This window comes from Cupressus sempervirens, chromosome 3 (assembly GCF_028749045.1).
Source record: "Cupressus sempervirens isolate cs-2001-9-10 chromosome 3, ASM2874904v1, whole genome shotgun sequence".
NCBI lineage: Eukaryota > Viridiplantae > Streptophyta > Pinopsida > Cupressales > Cupressaceae > Cupressus > Cupressus sempervirens.
The window spans coordinates 1,092,580,141-1,092,600,692 of NC_143120.1; the positions used below are offsets into that span (position 1 = coordinate 1,092,580,141).

At 35.6% G+C, this 20,552-nt stretch overlaps 1 protein-coding gene across 2 annotated transcripts in view; it reads right to left on the reverse strand.

The window, feature by feature from the left end:
- LOC149570583 (uncharacterized) overlaps nt 1–19,913 on the reverse strand; it is a 194,387-nt gene extending 174,474 nt beyond the window's left edge. Inside the window, exon 1 of one of the 2 annotated variants that reach the window (XM_089823166.1) lies at nt 19,460–19,913. In XM_089823166.1, coding sequence (XP_089679292.1) covers nt 19,460–19,507 — 48 coding nt within the window. In that variant the 5' untranslated portion in view covers nt 19,508–19,913. The remainder of the gene's footprint in view (nt 1–19,459) is intronic. The other variant, XM_089823165.1, reaches the window with a different exon arrangement.
- Nucleotides 19,914–20,552: the final 639 nt, after the last annotated feature.

Consider the following 20,552-nt stretch of genomic DNA (forward strand, 5'->3'; position numbering starts at 1 on the left):
TGTCAGAGATGCCATGTCACATTTTTCAATGAAAATTTGTGAAAATCTGTGAGGGCACGTTCTTCGAGGCAAAAAACGGAATACCCAGAAGAGAGCTCGAAAAACCTAGAAGGAATATGCTGCCGTTTTCTGGATCCGCTAGCTCAAAAGTTGAGGCACAAAAATCGAGGCACCCAGAAAAACGGACAACCCAATTGAGCTCTCGAAAAACCCACCAAGAATCTGAAGTGAAAAAAATTTCAGACCCAAAAATTAGGGTTTCAGGCAAAACCCTATTCGGCAACAAAATAAGCTCCAAATAATGGTAGAATTGAGAAAAAACATTGCAGAATCAGACCAAAAACCAGTCAAATTTAGGGCTACAGCTGCTGGGTGGAGGTTGCGGCAAGATTGAGATGAAAGAATGAAGCTTTGGTAGACGTTTTCGGCTCCCAACGTGTAGGAGAATACTTGACGCGAGTTTGAGGAAAATCGCGAGTTGCAAACTCGATTTTCTCTGCAAATCGTGTATAAATCTCAAGCAAACTCAGTACATAGCAAAGACGGGAATAATCGCGGTTTGTAGTAGTAAAAATAAAGCGATTTTGGACGACCAACGAAATTGCATTTTGCAGATGAGTGGCTAAAAAAACGACCTCCAAAAACTTCCAGAATTTTGATTTTTTAGTCTCTTGAAACCCTAGTCAAGAACAGGAAGCAACGAACTTCTAAAAAACAGAAATAGTTTCGAAAATTTTAGAGCAAATAATTTCCAAAGAAATTATAAAATTCTTGAAAAAATTTGAAGTGTTGGCTTTGATACCATATTATGGAAGTAATTGGTAAAATGCTTGCTTGTTATTAACAAAGACCAGATGGTCAATTTATACAAAAGAATGAGACGATGTTTCCTTAGGAAACAATCGTAAAGAATAGAAACATTCTATTCTAGAGAAAGCAAAAAACAAAAACAAACTAAAGCTTAATTAGATATTTACAATAGATAACCATTAACTAATAATAGACGACTTATCTATTATTGTAATATAGACATGTCCCATGAACGGACATGTCTTTTCTTAGCTTATGCTCTTTATAAATTCAAGAGGTTGTTGCCTTTGGAAAAACACATACCTAACATAGTAGTGCAAATACATTTACAGCATCCTCCAAAACCTAACATTTGGCACCCATTTTAGTGTGTTCATTGCTCTATACATCATAGAACTTTGTTGTGCATTTAATTAATAATTATTTAAATATAAGTCCTCTCTTCATTATTTCATCCATTTAATTAATAATAAATTTCAATTATGAGTTTTGTATTAACAAAATGCCATCAAATCTCTAAGGGCACTTAATTATGTGTGTGCCACTTTACTTATTTCCCCTTCTCAATCATTATTTGCATCCAATGCCCCTATTAGCATTTGTGGCCTATTCCACACATTTTCATTTATCAAACCTCAATTTTGCGTATAGTTTGGACTTCCCCATATCCAAAGCGACCCTCAATTGTTTGTACAAGGGGAGTCAAACTCGCCCCATACCTACAAATTAGCCCATAACTGATTACGTGATCAAATGCTTAGTTTGGAACTACTTATTTTCAATTTTAAATGTAGTTAATTATTTAATCAGATTGCAACATTACCAACGATCAGGATAAGTTCATTCATATTAAAAAAAACATTCGCACACTTCAAGTATATGTAGACCAATTAGAATAAGCCATGGAAAAGAACACTTTCCAAGGAAGCAAACAGTCATCACCATGCATCATTATTGCATAGTCTTGCAACTGGCCTTAGGACCCACCATTCGGACACCACAAAAGACCACAAGTCTGATCAAAACTTGTAAAGATGGACATAGAGAAGATTCCAACTTGTGAATCAATAGGGTTTGCTAGATGCATGGCACAATCACACAACATCATGGCTTTTGATATAATACAAATCTTTAGAGCTCATACGCACAAAACTAGCAATCACATGTCATCCCATAGACCACTGCAAAGACTAATGGACTTAGGGAAGATTAAAACTAAGTAGAACTAACTAGTTACTAGGCAAAGGCGTGGCGAATACAGGACTATTGATCCTCAAAGTTGTAACTTAAAGGCTAGGCAACTAAGAATAGCGAGTCAACGACAGATTATAATACAAAGTTCAAGGCTTAAGGAAGGCTTGCTAGGACATAAACGGTTTTTGCACTTGGATAAACTTTGTAGAGGCTTGTCGGTCCAAACAGCCTAAGATTTTGCAAGGGTTCCTCCAGACACATGACACCTCGAACTTTGGATTTTGTTAAAACAGTCCATCACAAACTATAAAGCTACAAATGAAGCATAGTAGGCAATTCCATGTGCATTACAAAAGTTTCAAAATTGTGGCTCTTCATGTTACAACCTTACACTAGAAAAACCAATGGTGTTTGCATCTACCACAGATTTTGTCGTTGTTGCATGTAGAAAATCAGCTCTAGGATTTGTGTTCTACACCTTTGGCTCATGAGAACTCTCTCTCCTCGCAAATTATATGGCTACATATGAAGCATAGTTGGTAATTTCATGTGCATTTAGAAGTTTCAAGAATATTGTTTTCATGCTATTGCCTTCAACTAGAAAAAACAATGGCTTTTGCATCTAGCACAAGTGAGGTGATTGTTGCATAGAGACAAGCAACTATGCAGCTTTAGTTATACATCTTTGGCTCATTGGAACCATTTTCTTTTGTGCACACTAACGAGTCCTCGATGAGCATGCAGTTATATTAGGAGGTGAGGAAAGGAGGAGGGGTATGGTAAATTGATGTCGTATTAGATAGAGGAGATGAAAGCTCCTTATATAGATTTACAAAGACAATATTTCTAAAAGAAAGAATCATGAACTAAAGACAAAAATAGAAACTATCGAATAAACTAAGACTAATTAAGATGACCACTATAGAAACATTACAACATTTTAATACTATCCCATAAAGGTCATCTTCTAACTATCTTATAGAAGACTATACATGTCTTGTGATCATAAATTCTTCAAAACATTCTACTATTGTTGAGACCCTCCCTAGATATGCAAAATCTTAATGACCAAGAGTAGCCAAAATTCATCCACGAAAAATAGAGAAAGTTCCCCCTTTTCCAAAATGCTTTGCAACAAGAGACAAGAGTTTGTCATTGACTCTACTACTAAGATGAGATGCCACTAACCCTCCCATAATCTGCAAAACTTTTGACCAAAAGTCATCACAAAACGTTCAACCTAATGCCAGATGACGAAATTTTCCCTCCTTGCAGCTAGAGACGCACATCAAGTACAGCTGCCAAAATTCTAAAGAAAAATCATCAAACCCTCCAAACTTTTGCAGAAGAGTGACGGCCCAAAATAGACTAATAAAATCATATTTTTTTAGGAAAAATTTGCCAAACCCAAGATTACAAATCATCATTTTTCAGGAAAAAAATAGTTTAAACTAACAAAGAAATGGCATGCAACTTTGTGAATAATAGAATCTAGAAATGACGTTCGAGAATAAAATTGAAAAACCAACATTTAGCTGGCGCAAAATTCGAGACATGGATCGGTATATAAAACATCATTTTCAAAGAAAAAATGGTAAAACCTCTCTAGAAATCAAAGAGCCCTCCCTGACAGGAGCAACCCCTTAATTTTTAGGGAAAAAATTATAAATCCATAATAAGTTTGTTTTTTTCAAGGGTCAAAATTATTGAAACTCACTAGAAATTTTTTGATGGGAAAAAAATTATGAAAACCCATTAGAATTTTTTGGAGGTAAAAATAATAGAATCTAGAAATGACGTTCGAGAATAAAATTGAAAAACCAACATTTAGCTGGCGCAAAATCCGAGACATGGATCGGTATATAAAACATCATTTTCAAAGAAAAAATGGTAAAACCTCTCTAGAAACCAAAGAGCCCTCCCTGACAGGAGCAACCCCTTAATTTTTAGGGAAAAAATTATAAATCCATAATAAGTTTGTTTTTTTTCAAGGGTCAAAATTATTGAAACTCACTAGAATTTTTTTGATGGGAAAAAAATTATGAAAACCCATTAGAATTTTTTGGAGGTAAAAAATTATAAAAACCCATCAAAGAAACCTTCATCCAACAAAGGACGAGACTTCACATGGCAAACAACATATACAAACAAAATGCAACTCACAAGTACACATGCAAGTATATGCACCAAACATGCAAGTACATTCAAGCTTTGAAAATCAAAGACTTTTGCATAAACCAAGAAATCACGAAATCAAAACTCTCGACAAGACTTGCAATTTTCAGCAAAGATCTTCGAAGACAAAACACACATTTTCCTAAAATGCCCCCAACGATTTTTTTTTTAAAAATCAAAAAACAAATTTCTATAAAAAGATTCCATATCAAAAGAGGCTAAGAATTTTTCTTGAAAAATTCACCAGACTTTATGGAATCCCATCAACCCACTCTGATACCATGTTATGGTAAATTGGTATTGTATTAAACAGAGGAAATGAAAGCTCCTTATAAAGATTTAAAAAGATGATGTTTCTAAAAGAAACAATCCTAAACCAAAGACAAAAAATATAAACTGCTTAATAAACTAAAGACTAACTAAGATGATTATTAAAGAAACGTTACAATACTTTAACAGAGGGAAGAGGTGAATCAATGTACCAACCTTTACTCTTTTCAAACTTAAATACCATAAGACTATCAATTGCACAATAACAACAAAAGACACAAGAAGTACATAATACAAGGAGAATATAAGATTTGTATGGAAAACCTTGCAAGTGAAAACCACTACACAATATTACTTAGATAAAATCCTCTTACGACTTTGTGGGCATCAATCCATAGGAGATAAATCCCCTCAATTTATAGGCACCAACCCACATGTAGTGCCTCCCATGGATGCATTTGGTTCCATGTTATTTTTATCCGAGATATACTCTTGTTAATTTATTGCGATTATCCCCATGATGAGTTGCATTCGATGATAGCACTTTATTTTGGTTCCCAGTATCATAGTATGACTAGATTATGTTATTGTTTACCATTTTGAATATATTTGCATGATGATGTTGTTTTATGTGACATGCTGCCTTATGATGATATCTGGTGTATTTTGCATTTGAGAATGGTGGATTTATAAATATTAATGATTATATTGGTTCCTTGTGTTATTGTGCCTTATATGTTGTAGGATATTCTAGTGGTCAACTTTCATTGCTATATGGTCATATTGTCGTAAATAATTGTATTATGCTTTATATTTAAATGAAATATTTAATTTAAATGCAATACTAATTTAAAGGATATATAAATTGAGGAATAGAAAATGGTACAACTAGTGTCGTGACATTCTTTATGTCTAATAACGTCACTAGAGCATCAGTGTTGCATTGGGTGTTTTTATTATTATTTTATAAGCTTCAGCTATTTATATTGAGTAGTTGCACTTGATGTTTGCATGTTTCAGTGAACATGTACCAAACATCATTCTACTTGAGTTGTAAGATTTGAGTGTGTCTTATCCCCAGCAATGGCACAGGAAATACTTTCACTACTCTTTCATGTTTGAGCCACTCTCATCCTTGTCTGGACAGTTTATGCGTAATTGTCACATTATTCCTCCAATATGTGTTGGTAAATCCAAATTTTCATAATGCATTTTGTGATAGACCAGTTGTGTGTCTTTGCATTAGAGTTCCCGCAGTTGTCACAGAAGACATTTAATTGAAATGTTGATTTAATTGGTTATGAGAATATGATTTTATTTAACAACTAATTTGTCATTGTTGAATTCCATTTATTTGAAATTGATTTAATTTGTTTTTAGATTGTCATTAATTTGATTATTTTATTTTAAGTGATTTAATTTAAATCACATTGTGGCCTATTTGCAAAAAGTGACTTCTATTGGAGGAAAAAGAGTTTTCCTCACTTGCCAATTTTGAAAATGGGTGATTTTGCTCCAAATTTGTGTGGAGAAAATCACTACTTTGCTTGTCGGGTTTGACCTAAGCATCGGATCCAAGTGGGAACTGGTTCATTGGAACCGTGCCAAAATTGCTCCAATTCCATTGGAGCCATTCGCGACTCTGCAGAGTTTTTATTTTATTCTGCTCATTTCAATGTCTTCAACATTGTGAGAGTTTAGCATTTTTATTCATACCTCATATGTTTCAGTTGATTTTTGTTTTCTTTTACGATGTGGGATGATAGATAGTAAATTCTTCACTTTGACATTTATTTCGCCCAAATGGGTGTGTATGATTATATGAGGTTTTTAAATTGAAAAGTTTCATTGTAAAGTTATTTGTTTTCTCCCAAGATGTCGAAATTGAGATTTTATTGGATTTTTGGGTTAGTTGGAACATAAGGGTAAATGGGTTCTAATTTTGTAGCTTTGCTTCGAGTTTGAATTTTGGACTTTCTCGTGGATGTATCATTTTGAGCCATTTGAAACCTATCAATTGCCTTGATTGACATGATCAAGTTACTAATGTTAGTAGTCTTTCACGTGTATAATAGGATTGGAAGCATAATGGTTATAGCACATTCTGAATATGTGCTATAATTCTAAATTTGGTGCATTTTGAAGTTTGTAAGCTTTCCTCATGTCTATGCAAGATGATTGATGAATTCCTTTGAAATCCAAGCTCTTGGCATAGTGGTCGATTGAGCAGTTTAGCATTAGTGCCTTTGTTACATTTTGCTTAGTTTCTTACCTTGAGTTTGGAGTGAATTGCCTCCAGTGATTGACTTGGGTGTGAGACCATTGTTGTATAGATGTATGGTGGACACCACATCCAATCATGTAGTAGAGCTATGCTCCTATGCCAAGGTCTAAGTGACCCAAGCTCTTGGCAAGTCCAATTGAGCATATCTCGTATCCCCTTTTTTTGCAAGGCATCTCTTTCCAACAATGTATTTTGACTAGTAAGTGTGGAGTAGTGGGATGGAGAGGCTTCCTAAGGCGGGTTGGGACATAAAGGGGTCCCAAAGTAATCCTTGGCAAAGTTAATTATAACAATTAATAACACTAGACAAATTTGGGTAAAAACACATAATAAAAGATAAATTGGTATTAGTATTGTGGTTGTCTGAGTGGCAAAGAGACTATATAGTTGTAGCCATCTATGGATGTTGAGCTAGCATAACCAAGGCCATTTGTGGATGTTGAGCTAGCATAGTTATGGTAGTTTGTGGATGTTGAGTCGACATAGTACAGCTTCCTTGATAAGAGAAGGAATGCTCAAGACTACACGATCTTTCACAAGTCATACAATAACACTCCATTCTTGAATCTCCATATTGTACCCTATCTAGTTCTAAGTAGTGACCTTGAGCTACTTACATTGTGATTGCATTGGTACCTTTGTACCATCCTTTGAGTACATGCATATGCTTGGCATGTGTGTTGTCGCTCCTTGGTGTGTGTGTTTACTACATGTTTGTGGTCGGGTTACTATCTCTGCAAGCACGATAGGGTGGACCTGAGGGTTACACATGGTAGGTTGACATTGTACTTAACCACTGTTGGGGACCAGTGTGCAAATGGTGGACTTATTCTAGTGGTGGAGTTTTTGAACATCATGTGCTCCTATCTATCCCTTGTCATTTTCAATTTTTATGATTATGTGTGTTTAAGATCCGTAAATTGATTAGATTTTGATATTATTCATGATATCAATTGTGCATGGCCTCGAATCATGCCTTTCGATACTTTCGGGTGTGGAACTGTACTCATTTTAGCCATGCATTGGAGCTAGCAGACTTATATTTTTCGTTTTAAACTTCTACTAGAAAGCTACGCGCACCTGTCTATTTTAACGTCTCTTTTCTTGAAACTATGCATATATTCATCAAAATTGTGCATATGTTCATCAGAACTACGGATATGTTACTTATGCACATGTGTTGATCAGAACTGCACATCCATTCAAGAGCAGCAATTTCTGATCCTAATTCTGCACATTTGTTACTAATACAACTTTTGTGCATAATGACAAAAAGTTCTTCCCTTGGGCCTGTGCAAAAACGAATTTCATAGTTAGTTTTCCCATGTTTACAAGACCTTTTTCATGTATTCACTTCTCGTTTTCCATTTCGATGTCATGATGTTGCATTCCTTTTTTATTTGGGTTTTAAATAATTCTTGCATTGTTTTGCACTGAAGATGAGTTGGTCTCCTCGATTGGTGACTATGGACATTGGTCCAGTCTCATTCTATGAGGCTCATGGACTCGATCCGGACTATCACAAGGTGGTTTGAACGTGTTTGTTTGTTCTTGCTATGTGTTTGGGTGTCTTGGTACCCTTGGAAGTACGTTTGAGACCTCCGTTTGTGTGTGATCATGCAGTATCATGGTTTACTTCCAGCATGTTTTACCTTTGATTACATATCGTGGTTAATTGATGCACTTGTATGTGTGTTGCATATCTTTCCTTCAAAAAAAATGTGAGGTGTTTATTTGACCCTATGTTCTGAGGGTTCCTGGGCGGCGCATTACATCACAACTAAGCACCAACTTAACAATACACAACAATCTCCCTTATCAATGATAGGCACCAATGTCTTGCATAAACCTCTCAAAATTCTGCTATAAGTCTGTTTACAAATCTGCTACAATATTGCACATTATATTGATATAAGGTCTGCCTTCAAACTCACTCTAACACTCCTCATGATTCCTTCATAAAATCTGCAAATAAAGTCTTGAGATCTGTTCTTCATCTGCTGGTGTATTAATAATATGTGATGTCCCCATTTGAATATGATGGGATTCAATAAACATCAAAGTGATTATGCTCAGAATTCCAGTGTTCATAGGATCAATAACAAACAGCATCACTGATCACATCCGATGATATAAGTCCTGTGGTTAAAAATGGTCATTAATGGCAGCGATAAGTATCATTGAAGGAGTATCATTAAATATCACAGAGATGGCACTATCATTAACTATCACAGAAACTGTGATCAAGTATCGTTATGTATCACAGAGACGGCAATATCGATTAATATGCAACTGAGACTAAAGTTCATGGAGTCTCAATTGCTGCAATTACATTAATAGCTGTTACAGATGTTAAAGACTATCGCTATTTCTGAGAGGGAAAATGTTATAATTAATAAAAAGAAGCAATCTGACTTTGGGTTGCAACCTCTTTCATGCATGCCTCTTCTAGACTTATTTAAGGGAAATCCAAACACCTCTCTGCAGGGTATCAAATCAGAGATTATTAATATATTTGATATTTGATCACATGGAAAAGGATCAGAAAGGAATGATGTGAAATATTATTTATAATTAGTATTCTCAAAGGAGATAAATCGTATGGATCTAACCATATTTCAAATTAAGTTGACCATGGATCTTTGCTTCGTGTTCTTGTAGGTGTCCAGACATTGTTCAAAACCTCCTTTATTATCAAGGAGGATAGTGACAGAGGTCATAAAGGTGTACTTGTAAACCAGAAATTGCACCATGAGGTGACATTACTTTGCGGCATTCTGTCAAAACAGCTTGATACATTGTCTTTGATTCCACATTTAGCAAGCATGTCTACAGAAGAACCACCCAATCATTATGTTTTGACAGCTACCCATAAGCTTGTCCTGAAGTTCCCATCTTGGTACAAATGGTGGAATTTTTCTTTTATCGTTTGCCAGATTCATTTGCTTTGAGACATTCTGACACACCTTTTTTTTTTAAATTTCAAGGCAACATGTCAAATAGCTTAATTGTTTTGTTCATGGCATTACCATCTGCATACCCAAATTTGTTTCATATCTCCCATTTCGTGCACTTACGGAGAACATCAGCATAGAATTTGGCTTTGAACCACCTGTTTGCAATCTCCCCAAAAATTCATTAAGTCTTTTCGATTAATAGATTTGTGCCTTTCTAGCATTCATCAGTTCCATAGGGAAGACATTCTAATGAGAAATTTGGTCAAATAATTCATTGCCATTGCCTGTGCTTTTATTTAGTTTGAGGGATTATGTTTGTATTAGACATTCAGTCCAACATGTCACAGACCATTCCCTTATTTCCTCATTCCCAACCGATTTCATATACTTTGGCATCACTTTGAAGTTTGAACTGTGAGATGCATTACTGTGAGGCGTCCAGTTAAACAGTAACTCTGAAATAATGGTTTTTGTGATAGCTGAGATGGGAGGATGCAAGTTGTGAAATTTGGCTCGGTTCCAGCTAATTACATTTACATGGAAGTTTATAAAGCCTTTTAATCAACCAAATCTGTGAGCACTGTGTTTGATAAAACCGTTCATTGTAAGCTTTGATTGATGTGTCCAATTGATAAACTCGTTTCATTAGCCGACATCTTCTTGAGAGGCATTCTGTCTAACAGTTGTATTGCATCCCTATTGTAGCGCTGAGATTTATGCTGATGTCATTCTAAAGCTCCAATTTGGTCTGCAGGCACTGAGCCTGACAACAGGGGTGGCAGATCGCAGAAATGGGCTTTACCCTATAAAATGTATTTATATCACTCTGTGATCATACCATGGATGATATGTCTCTCAACACTCTACCAAGCAAGTAGTGGCCCGTTGCTGCATTATGTCTGCTTTCTAATACTTGTACCAACCTGTGGCATTCTATTAAGTAGTTAGCAGATCACTGCATCATAGATTGGGGTATTCGATAAAATATTTCTCTGTCACTGTCTCTATTTCTTCTCATCTTCATGTCTTGGAGGCGTGACACATGTTCTTCAAACACTGATGAAATAAGTCTGCAAAACCTCCACATGTAATGAGATTGAATTCAAGGGAGCATTTAATCAAGTGGTTTATGTGTTTTTTCTTTGATTTTGCAAATCATTGCATTTCTTCCATGAGATGCCCTTCAGTTCACATCTTGCATGCACGGATACCTTTGCATGGTTAGTGGATGCTTGTCCCCATTTCTCAACTAAAATCCTTTGCAACAAATAAATTTTATGAAAACTTAGCACTTGAGCAATCCATGAGATGTCGTCTACTTTAAAGCATTTTGTCCAACACTTTATAAGCATTATCAATCCACCCTAGTCCAAATGCTCCAATCCGGCCCAAGCTATTTGAGTGCATTGACAAATCTTTGAGGCACTCTTCTCAAGCAGGTCATAAATTTTGCGTGGTCTTTCATGTTTTCTATGCGATATATGCCTATCATAGCAATTCCAATCACCACATTTGATAAAAACTCACCAGCAATATGTTTGACTGGTGTCCACACCTTCTTTCAGAGTATGAGAGAATACTGAGAAAGGTTGTACACTGCAGCTCTATGCATGCAGGTCACATTTTCTTGAAAAACCTTTTCAATTTAGTTTCAACATACTCATTTTGAAAACTTTACAATCATTGTAATTTATGTCTTCATTGTTAGAGTAATTATTTGTTTACACTTATTAATTAAATCACTTTGATTTAATTAATAAGTTGCCTATTACTCTAGTTTTCTTAAGCTATCTCTTAAGTGCATATAATTAATATTTTATATTAATTATAATGTGCAACCTAGCTTTTTTAGGCTTTAGGTTACCTTTTTGGGTTTTGATCTCCTTTTATAAGGATTGATCTCTTTGTAATTTTAATTCACTTTTGTTAATAGCAATCTTTTTTTTGCTCATCAAATATGTTTCATCCATGGATCTGGCAATTTCTACCTTCATAGCCTTTTGCTTTCTCTCTTCTATAACAGGTGTTTGCATGCAAGTGATTCTTGGGAGCTGTGGGGTTGATCTTTCATCAACTTCAACATGGTATCAGAGCTCCAGATTTTCATGCCCCTGTTCAATTTATGAGAGATTTTTCTTGGCTTTCAAATCTGTGTTTTTTTTATTTCAAAGGGTTTCAGTTTTTAGAGTTATCTTGTATTGGATTTGTGGGGGTCATTTTTTTTCGATGCTTTTTGAACCCAAACGGACCTCACCATTGGATTCATAGCACCCAAAAACCCCTATTTCCATATAAAATTTGTCCAATTTGGACACAATTGAAATTTGAGACAAAAAATTGCTACCAGATTTGGGCACGCTTTTCGAGGAGACTTTTTTTTTATTAAAAAATAAATCACAAAAACAAAAGGCTTTATTAAAAAAAGGCTCATGATTTTTTTTTTAAAAAGCTTATGCTTTTTTTTACAAAAATTATTCAAAGATTTTTGTTTTTGTTTAAAAAAAAACCTTTAAATCTTCCAAAAAAGGACGCTGCATCAGCAAAGTACTGACACAACAAGGACGTCAAAAAAGTACTGACATTGCAGTCCTGCCACAGGTGCTGACATCATCCTTTTTGGGCCAAAATTTGACAGCTTTCAAACCATCATTTCTATGATTTGTTTTGTCTTAAAAAGTTGTCTGTGGTTTTTTGGCCATATCTTTGTCATACGAACGTTTTTTTTTTATCCAAGAAATACGTCAAAAATCTGGTTTCGAGACGAAGACATTGGTGCAGGTGTTTTTGGATTTTGATGCAGTTTGGTTGCCTATTTTGGTAGTCAAAGCCAGATGTTCTGTTTTGCACTCCAGGAGGCATATCTTGAGCATCCGATCTCCGATTTGGGACTTCTTTATATCATTGGAAAGTTGTTTCCGCGCTCTTTTCAGTGATGCTGGTTGTTGTTCCAGATTCTACTCTAGGCACATTCTATTCAGTCTTTTTCCTTTTTGCATGTTGGTGGATATCCTGGTTGTTTCAGGTCCGAGAATCGATTTTGTTGCTTCAGATGATTTGTCATGACTTGTTCTATCTTTTGTATCAATCTTATGTCTTTTTTTATCATTATTGATATCATTTGTAAGCATCTTTATGCAAACGCACTAAGATAAAGTGCCACTCCATGTGTTTCGGGATCCTTTACATCATTGTGATTTATTGTACTCACACTATATTATAAAGTGTCATTTATTCTACTCGCACTATATTATAAAGTGCCATGGGGGGATAGTTGATTGCCATTTAGGCCCTCTTCTTTTGTCAAGTGAGTGTCCCTTCCACGACATTAGCCCCACGATGTGTCGGTGACACGTGCCTTTATAGATGTCTGTACCGCACTCTCAATGTGTATGGTTCTTGTGTTGTAGGAGTTTTTTGGCCCATTTTCTCAGTTGTCTGTCAGCTCACCCTGTCTGCATTAAGGGGGGGTTCCTCTGTTGTTTCTAATGCTTCCTTGGTTCGATGGTTCGTTGGAGTAAGCTATGTATTTAGTTTTTGATCCTATACACTAGGCAATTGCAGTGGTTGGCTAGCTATGCATTTCGATGAAATGGATCATCTACCATATAGACACTCTTGGTTCGCAGCCTTTTATTTCCATGGAGGTTCTTCAGATCAGCAGTTTCTTTTTTATAGAGTTTGTGACTTCTTCATGCTTCAGTGGTTCTCTTCATGATCACTCTTTGTGACTATCTTCTGAAACATTCTTTGCCATCTCTTTTTGGAGTAGGGTTTTTCCCATGTGGTTTTCTCTATTTCTCTGTTTCATAGAGATTTTGTTGTGATTGGGTACCTCATTAGGCCTTGTTGCCAGGACCCATTTTTCTACTTTCATAGTTGTGCTAGGTTAGCTTACCTCCTGAGCTTCGCTTAAGGGGGGGTGTTAGAGTAATTACTTGTTTACACTTATTAATTAAATCACTTTGATTTAATTAAATAAGTTGCCTATTACTCTAGTTTTCTTAAGCTATCTCTTAGGTGCATATAATTAATATTTTATATTAATTATAATGTGCAACCTAGCTTTTTTAAGCTTTAGGTTACCCTTTTGGGTTTTGATCTCCTTTTATAAGAATTGATCTCTTTGTAATTTTAATTCACTTTTGTTAATAGCAATCTTTTTTTTGCTCATTAAGAATGTTTCATCCAGGGATCTGGCAATTTCTACCTCCATAGCCTTTTGCTTTTCTCTCTTCTATAACAAGTGTTTGCATGCAGGTGATTCTTGGGAGCTGTGGGGTTGATCTTTCATCAACTTCAACATTCATAACAGAACTTCTTTTGCATAGATCCTAGATTCAATGCACTCCAATACCTCTGATGAATTTTGACAAATAGTTTAGGTACCTCTTGAGCATTCTGTAAAACAATTTAATTGCATCATAGATCATTGTAACAATTTGGCATATTAGCTTGGGGCAATTTGTCAAACAATTAGGCAACCTCCTCACATTATCAGCATCATGAATTTGGGCCAAACTTCATCATCACTAAAGTCTCCTTTCAATCACCACTTTGAAGTATTTTGACAAACAATTCCCAGGCAATGCCTTTGCCTTCACAATCCTTGATTTGTCAATCATCCATTTGAAGCAATGCTCATTTCTTTTTATTCCTCGCGACATCATTCTTGAGATATCTCCAAACTGGCACGTCCATGGTTCAACAACTTCCCTGTACCTTGTTCTTGAATGTTTTCATTTTGTGAGTTTAAAGTAGTGATAACCCCCAAAGGTTAATGAATCATGCAGGAATACGTAAATGAAGAAGATTGCTTAACTAGGATAAGGTTAAAGAATCTTCTCTTTTTACGTGTTTTATGTGGTTTGATTAACCTCTTGTCATTTTATTTTCATTGGTATTTCTATAAGAGGTTAATAAATCATTCAGATTTATGTGTTTTTAAAAGATTGATTAACCTTTTCTTCCTTTGCAGACTAATGAATCATGGAAAAATGCACAAAATATAGAACGCACTTAACTAAGCATAACTTTTGACTCGGGCGACCGTTTTTGGAAATTCAAAAAGCAGGATGGAGCTAGGGAGCTTCTGGACATATTTAATCAGTAAGACCAATGAAATTTCAACAAATGATCAGGTATTTTTAAGGTCAAACTTACTGTTTTCCTCTTGTTCGGAGCTGAAGAAAACAAGTTTTGAAAAGCTGAGTACATGAAGGCCAGGAAAAATTGAAGAGAATCAAACGAGAAAAATAATGAGCTTTCACGGATCATTATTACAACACAAAAATTCAATTTTTTCCATATGCAAATACAGGAGCAACAAATTCATCTTCTATTTATAAAATTGCATGGTCTTATGCAGAGAGGCATCCCATTGATGTAGAGAGACAATCTTTGACGAGAGACATCCTTCATTTACTAATCTCTGCCTTAACATGGTTGCTACCTTTAAAGTTAACAGCCACTCCATTAATTAGATTACTACTCCTTAATAGTGCTAAAAATAACTTGGGCAACCAACTATAATTATATTAAATTTGGTGATATATGCCATATTGTATAATTAAATGCCATGCCAATATAACATTAATAGACTTAACCATGAATGAGATCTAAAACTGAGTTGGATTAGCCTTTGGACTTCAATTAGTGGTTTTTGGCCATTATCAATTGTGTCCACACACCTTTGACATCAATGATAATTATTGTCAATCCTCGATATACATTTGACATTAATGACAACATTTCTATCAACAAACTCCTTCAACATTAATGATGTCTTTGGCTTCACTTATGATAACAATGACAATTTCCAGCGGTCTTTTTGTGCGTAGTTGTAATGTCCCCAAATTGGAAGTAACCTGTTTGTGTCCAAAATTAACAATTCCAGTAATATAATTTGTTCTTTAACAATAAACCACTTAAGTAAGCTCATTAAACTTAAACACCTTAAGAGATAACGTACAAGTGCATAGATTAGTGAACAAGTATGTCATAATAAGCACTATCACTATCCATCCTACAACCAATCATACCTTAGTTCAGTAGGAAAACTTAAAAAGGCACCAATGAACTGCCCAACCCACTAACCCCAAGAGTGCACAATCATCCAATCATGACAACTCGCCTCTTGTCCCACAAGCAGCAGAAATTTCAAACTATGACCAGCTCTATCCTTAGGGATAATCTACTTGATTCTCGGCCAACAAGGGGCAGAAATCTCTAGCTCTGACCAATTCCATCCCTTGGATTGGTCTACTTAGTTTGAGGGAGCTGGTAAAACACATTTACCTAACTTATTTTCTCCAACTCACATTTGATTCATTATAGAATAATTGTATACATCTGATCTATTCAACTTAAAGAAATAAAATTCAATGAACACTCGTATTACTTAGAATCAATTTGCCTTCTAGAATGTCTACTCCAGCTTCTTCTTCCAAACAAACAAAACTTGATAAGGAAAAGAAACACACTTTTAAGAAAAGTAAGAATTAATACAAGCTCCTTGTGGTACTACAAGTCATGATTCAAGGAAATGGCTTCTAGATTTAAGAGCTTTTCATCATATGCCATCTTTGCAATCTATATTCTCTTCACTTGACCCTTGAAACATCTACCTATTTTGATGGGCAATTATACATGTATGAATGTAATTGGAAAGGGATCTACTGATATTAGTGATGGCACCTCCAATGATATGTTGTGTGTACCTCACTTGACAAAAAAACCTTTCCATCCATCAAATCCATCATGGTGCAGCAAGGAAAAACTGTGGAGTTCACTCCCAATACGGTTATCATTAGAGACTTGGAGGGTAGAGAAAAAATTGCTACTGGGGTGGTGGATCATGCATCTCAATTATACTCCTCTCCAGCCTTAGTTCCTGTTGATGACTTAGATTCTGCAGATGATGATCACACGTCTAGTGTGGATTCTAATTTTTTGGAGAATTTTGGCTAGTTGAACTTGGGTATTCTCACATCTGAACCAATTCTTGAGCCTTGCATTCCATCTCCTCCTATTGAGATCACATCTACTATTGCTCTTGATGATGCTTCTGTTGCTACAATTCCGGCTTCTTGTGATTTAGTGTCCAGATACAATTCCTTATGATGACTACTTGATAGACACTGTAGGTTTGTTTGTGGAGTCCTATCTTGCAGATTTCGGAGACACCATTGATGACATCCATCTTCTCTCTGATGGAGGTGACCCTTCTTCAGTTGTTGTGAGGGAACACTCAGACCCTCCTATTTATTTTCTACATTATAATTCTTCACATTTAAACATGAGGGTAGATTCTTTTGAACAACATTCGGAGGAGGTCTCTTTATCTTCAAAGGAGACAATTGAATGTTTCTACATTCATATTCACCACTCCCACATTGTCTTTTTCAGCAACATGGCCTAGCAAACCTGATTTGGAGGGTGAACCTTTCAAAATCAACATGGGGAGACTTGAGCAATTTTTAGAGACTTCATCCATCTTGAGTTTTCTTCCTACATATTCCTTTAAGGATTGGGGAGAATTCACCTTTGGTTTTGTTTCTTCCTAAAGGAAGAAACATTATTAGACGATCTTGGGCCAGTTTCAAGAATCGACCATTAGTGCACAATCTCAATTAGGTCTTGGGGGGGTGCGCTACATGCTGGGGGGGGGAACATTTTCTTACATAGGGTATTATCCTCATTCTTCTTTGAGAGCATTTTGTATTTTCATCTCTTCTTTCCGGAAAAAGTTTTTCCACACCCAGTTTTCTCCTTTTCTCCATTTGTGAGAGATTGCATTGCATCTGTACATGGGTACCTGATCTTGCATTGTTTCAATTCTATAAATTCTCCCTAAGTTGCACTTAATGGGGGTTGTTAGTGTATTTAAGTGCTTTACCTAGTAAGTTCTTCTCCTAGGTTCTAAACACGCATGTTACTTGTTTACTAAGGAACCACATAGGAACATTTCCACCTTTAGTAAACTTATCACTTCATCCATTTTCCAATTTAAGTAAAACTCCACCTTTACTAAACGCATCACATTATCAATTTTCCACCTTAGGTGGGTGATCCACCTTTATTGGACATATCACATTATCACTTTTCCACCTTAGGTGGGTACAAAGTTATCATTTGTAATGTATTTCATTGGGGCTCATGACATCGTTTTATATATCATGTCATAAGATTAAGAAAATTGTCATAATCTAATGTCTTCTTCTGTTTCAACTTGGTGTATTTAACCAAAGGGTCTCCTAAGTACATTCATTCCATTAATCTATTCTATTTGCATTCTTGATAAGAACAAATTTATTCTTGGCCTATTAATCTTCTCTTGTTATTTTGCTTTCCATCCTTACAATAACAAACAAAAAATACATATAGTTTATTTTCCAAAAATCTCAAATCTCTGTTTGGTGCCGATATAAAAATTGACTTCCTTCCATAAGAGCTTGGAAATTTTAAGAAAGATTCCACACAATGAAGATAACAAGGTGACATGTACAAACTCCAAAGGAATATGCGGTAGCAGCCTAGCTGGAAGCAATGTTGATGGTGATATTTCAAACAGATTTAACTACATTTATATGATTCTAGTGAAAATTAGCTCCACTTGTCAAAACTTTTTCCTTCACATTGCTTTATATTGCAGGTTTGGTTGGTGGATTAACCAATAATTATATCATACCTCAATTCTATCTATTATCTTACTCATATATATGTCAAAGCTAGCCTCTCTAGAAAGAACTCCATGAATATGGGTGATAGGGGAGGTGGCTTGTTCATAGAATTTCCTCTCCCTGCTATAAACCTGCAGAACAGTGAGAAACCACCGAAAGGTACTAACTGTTGCGGGGAAATGGAAAAATGGAGGCCTTAAATCTGTCAGGGTGGCACAAGTTTTTCCACGGCATTACATAATTACAAAGCCCCAAATGACAAGCAATACTAGAGCCCACAGCGTTTTCATCTCTGAAGCGCACAGCCATATTAGAAAAACACAAGTTACCAACCCTCTGCAGTTTTCTGACATCAGTCTAATCTCGACTAGCAAAAAATTCACCTTATTGCCCATCGACCAAGCTGGGATCAAGAGACCAGGTTATTATACTCATTCTGTGGGAGCCACTTCCAAACTCCAAAAGTTTTCTTAACAGCTCCCAAATTCTCACTGGCGGTGACCAAAAAAGGAAGGGTCTATAAGATTCTCGCCTAATTAGTATAGTGCACCCGGTTATGAATCTTGTCGTAAAAAATCGATAGCGGCTCGTGCTTTACTAGGTTTGGACGAATGACGCTAACAAAAAGGACCCGAATGTCATCCACTAATTGGGAACATATTTGGCAGGTGATTGGAGATAAAATTTCAAATTCAAAAACACAAAATATAAGTCCCTGATTCTGTGCATATTTGGCAGGTGATTGGGGATAATTTTCAAATTCAAAAACACAAAACTGTTATCATGACAAATTCTTGTAAAGATGATGCTTGTGTGATTATATACTTAAATAATAATTGACGTGAATAATTCCTTAAAAGGGTTTGCTAATATGGCAAAAGGGACACTCAAACAACCCTGTACTAAGGCGTTGTTTAATTCTATGGGAACTGTAACGAGTTTATGGCGTAAAGATTGCAGTGCATATTTCAGCTCAACCCATGTTTACGAATCTTAATTATAATATAGAAATAAGAAAACTGTCTGCAATCAAGAAACTGATAATGCTTATATAAATTCTCTGTATATATAAAGATGAAGCGAGAAAATACCCGTGGTTTTCCAAGCAGCCAACTCCGAGACTTGGATTTACCAGACATAGTAGACAGAATTTAGATATTTGATTGAAACCCTCTATCCGTTTATTTCGTTTTGCTTTTGCCCACTTCTCTCCCCGATTTGCAGCTGGCAGCCTAAATTTTAAAAGACCTGGTTATCGAATATATACAGTTATATACGGTATCATGAGTGAGGGCCCCATTTCTGTGTTAAGAGATCTGGAATCACATATAATGTCGAAAACTCTGGCTTGGCGTTGCATACAACAATCAAATTGGCCGTCCAACATCGAAGCTTGTCATATGCTCCAACGATTTTGTGGTCGATTTTGAAGGAGAATAAGAATACGCTGATCAATTGATACAGCCACTCGCGCCTTATATACGAGCCTCTAAATTCGTAATTGACAATAAATAATAAAATAAAAGAGGGGAAGTGCGTAACCTACACTTGGGTAGGTAAATTTTTTAGCGTGTTTCTTTTACGCCACTTCGAGTGGATGTAATGTTCTAGTACATGATTTCATTAATCTCGCACTTTTGTTGATTTTTATGCTAATAGGCTGCTTTGGCAAGGGAGTATATTGTATGTTTTCATTTTCATTAATCTCGCACTTTTGTTGATTTTTATGCTAATAGGCTGCTTTGGCAAGGGAGTATATTGTATGTTTTCATTTTACATCAACTCATCCATGACTATCCTTGTTCAAAAAATGTGAAAGAAGAAGTTTTTAATTATAAGAAGAAAACAAAATCTTAAATGGATAGATAAATGGAACATTAAGGTGTAGGAGTGTCTGAACAATAATGTGGGCATAAAAAAGTTTGTTAGACAAAAGTTTCAAAGTGTCATTTGGAACAATAACATTGGCAGAAAAAAGGCTAATTTCTGTTAAAAAATAGATAGTACTGAAAGGGTGTGGGGGAAGGGGGTTGAATCGGTATTCTACAAACTTTTGCTTACAACTGGATATTATTAATTACTTTATAACTTGCATAAGAAAGTAAACCAACAATGTTGAACAATAAATAAAATCATACACATAGAGAACTCATAACACCATTATTTGTTAACAAGGGAAACCTT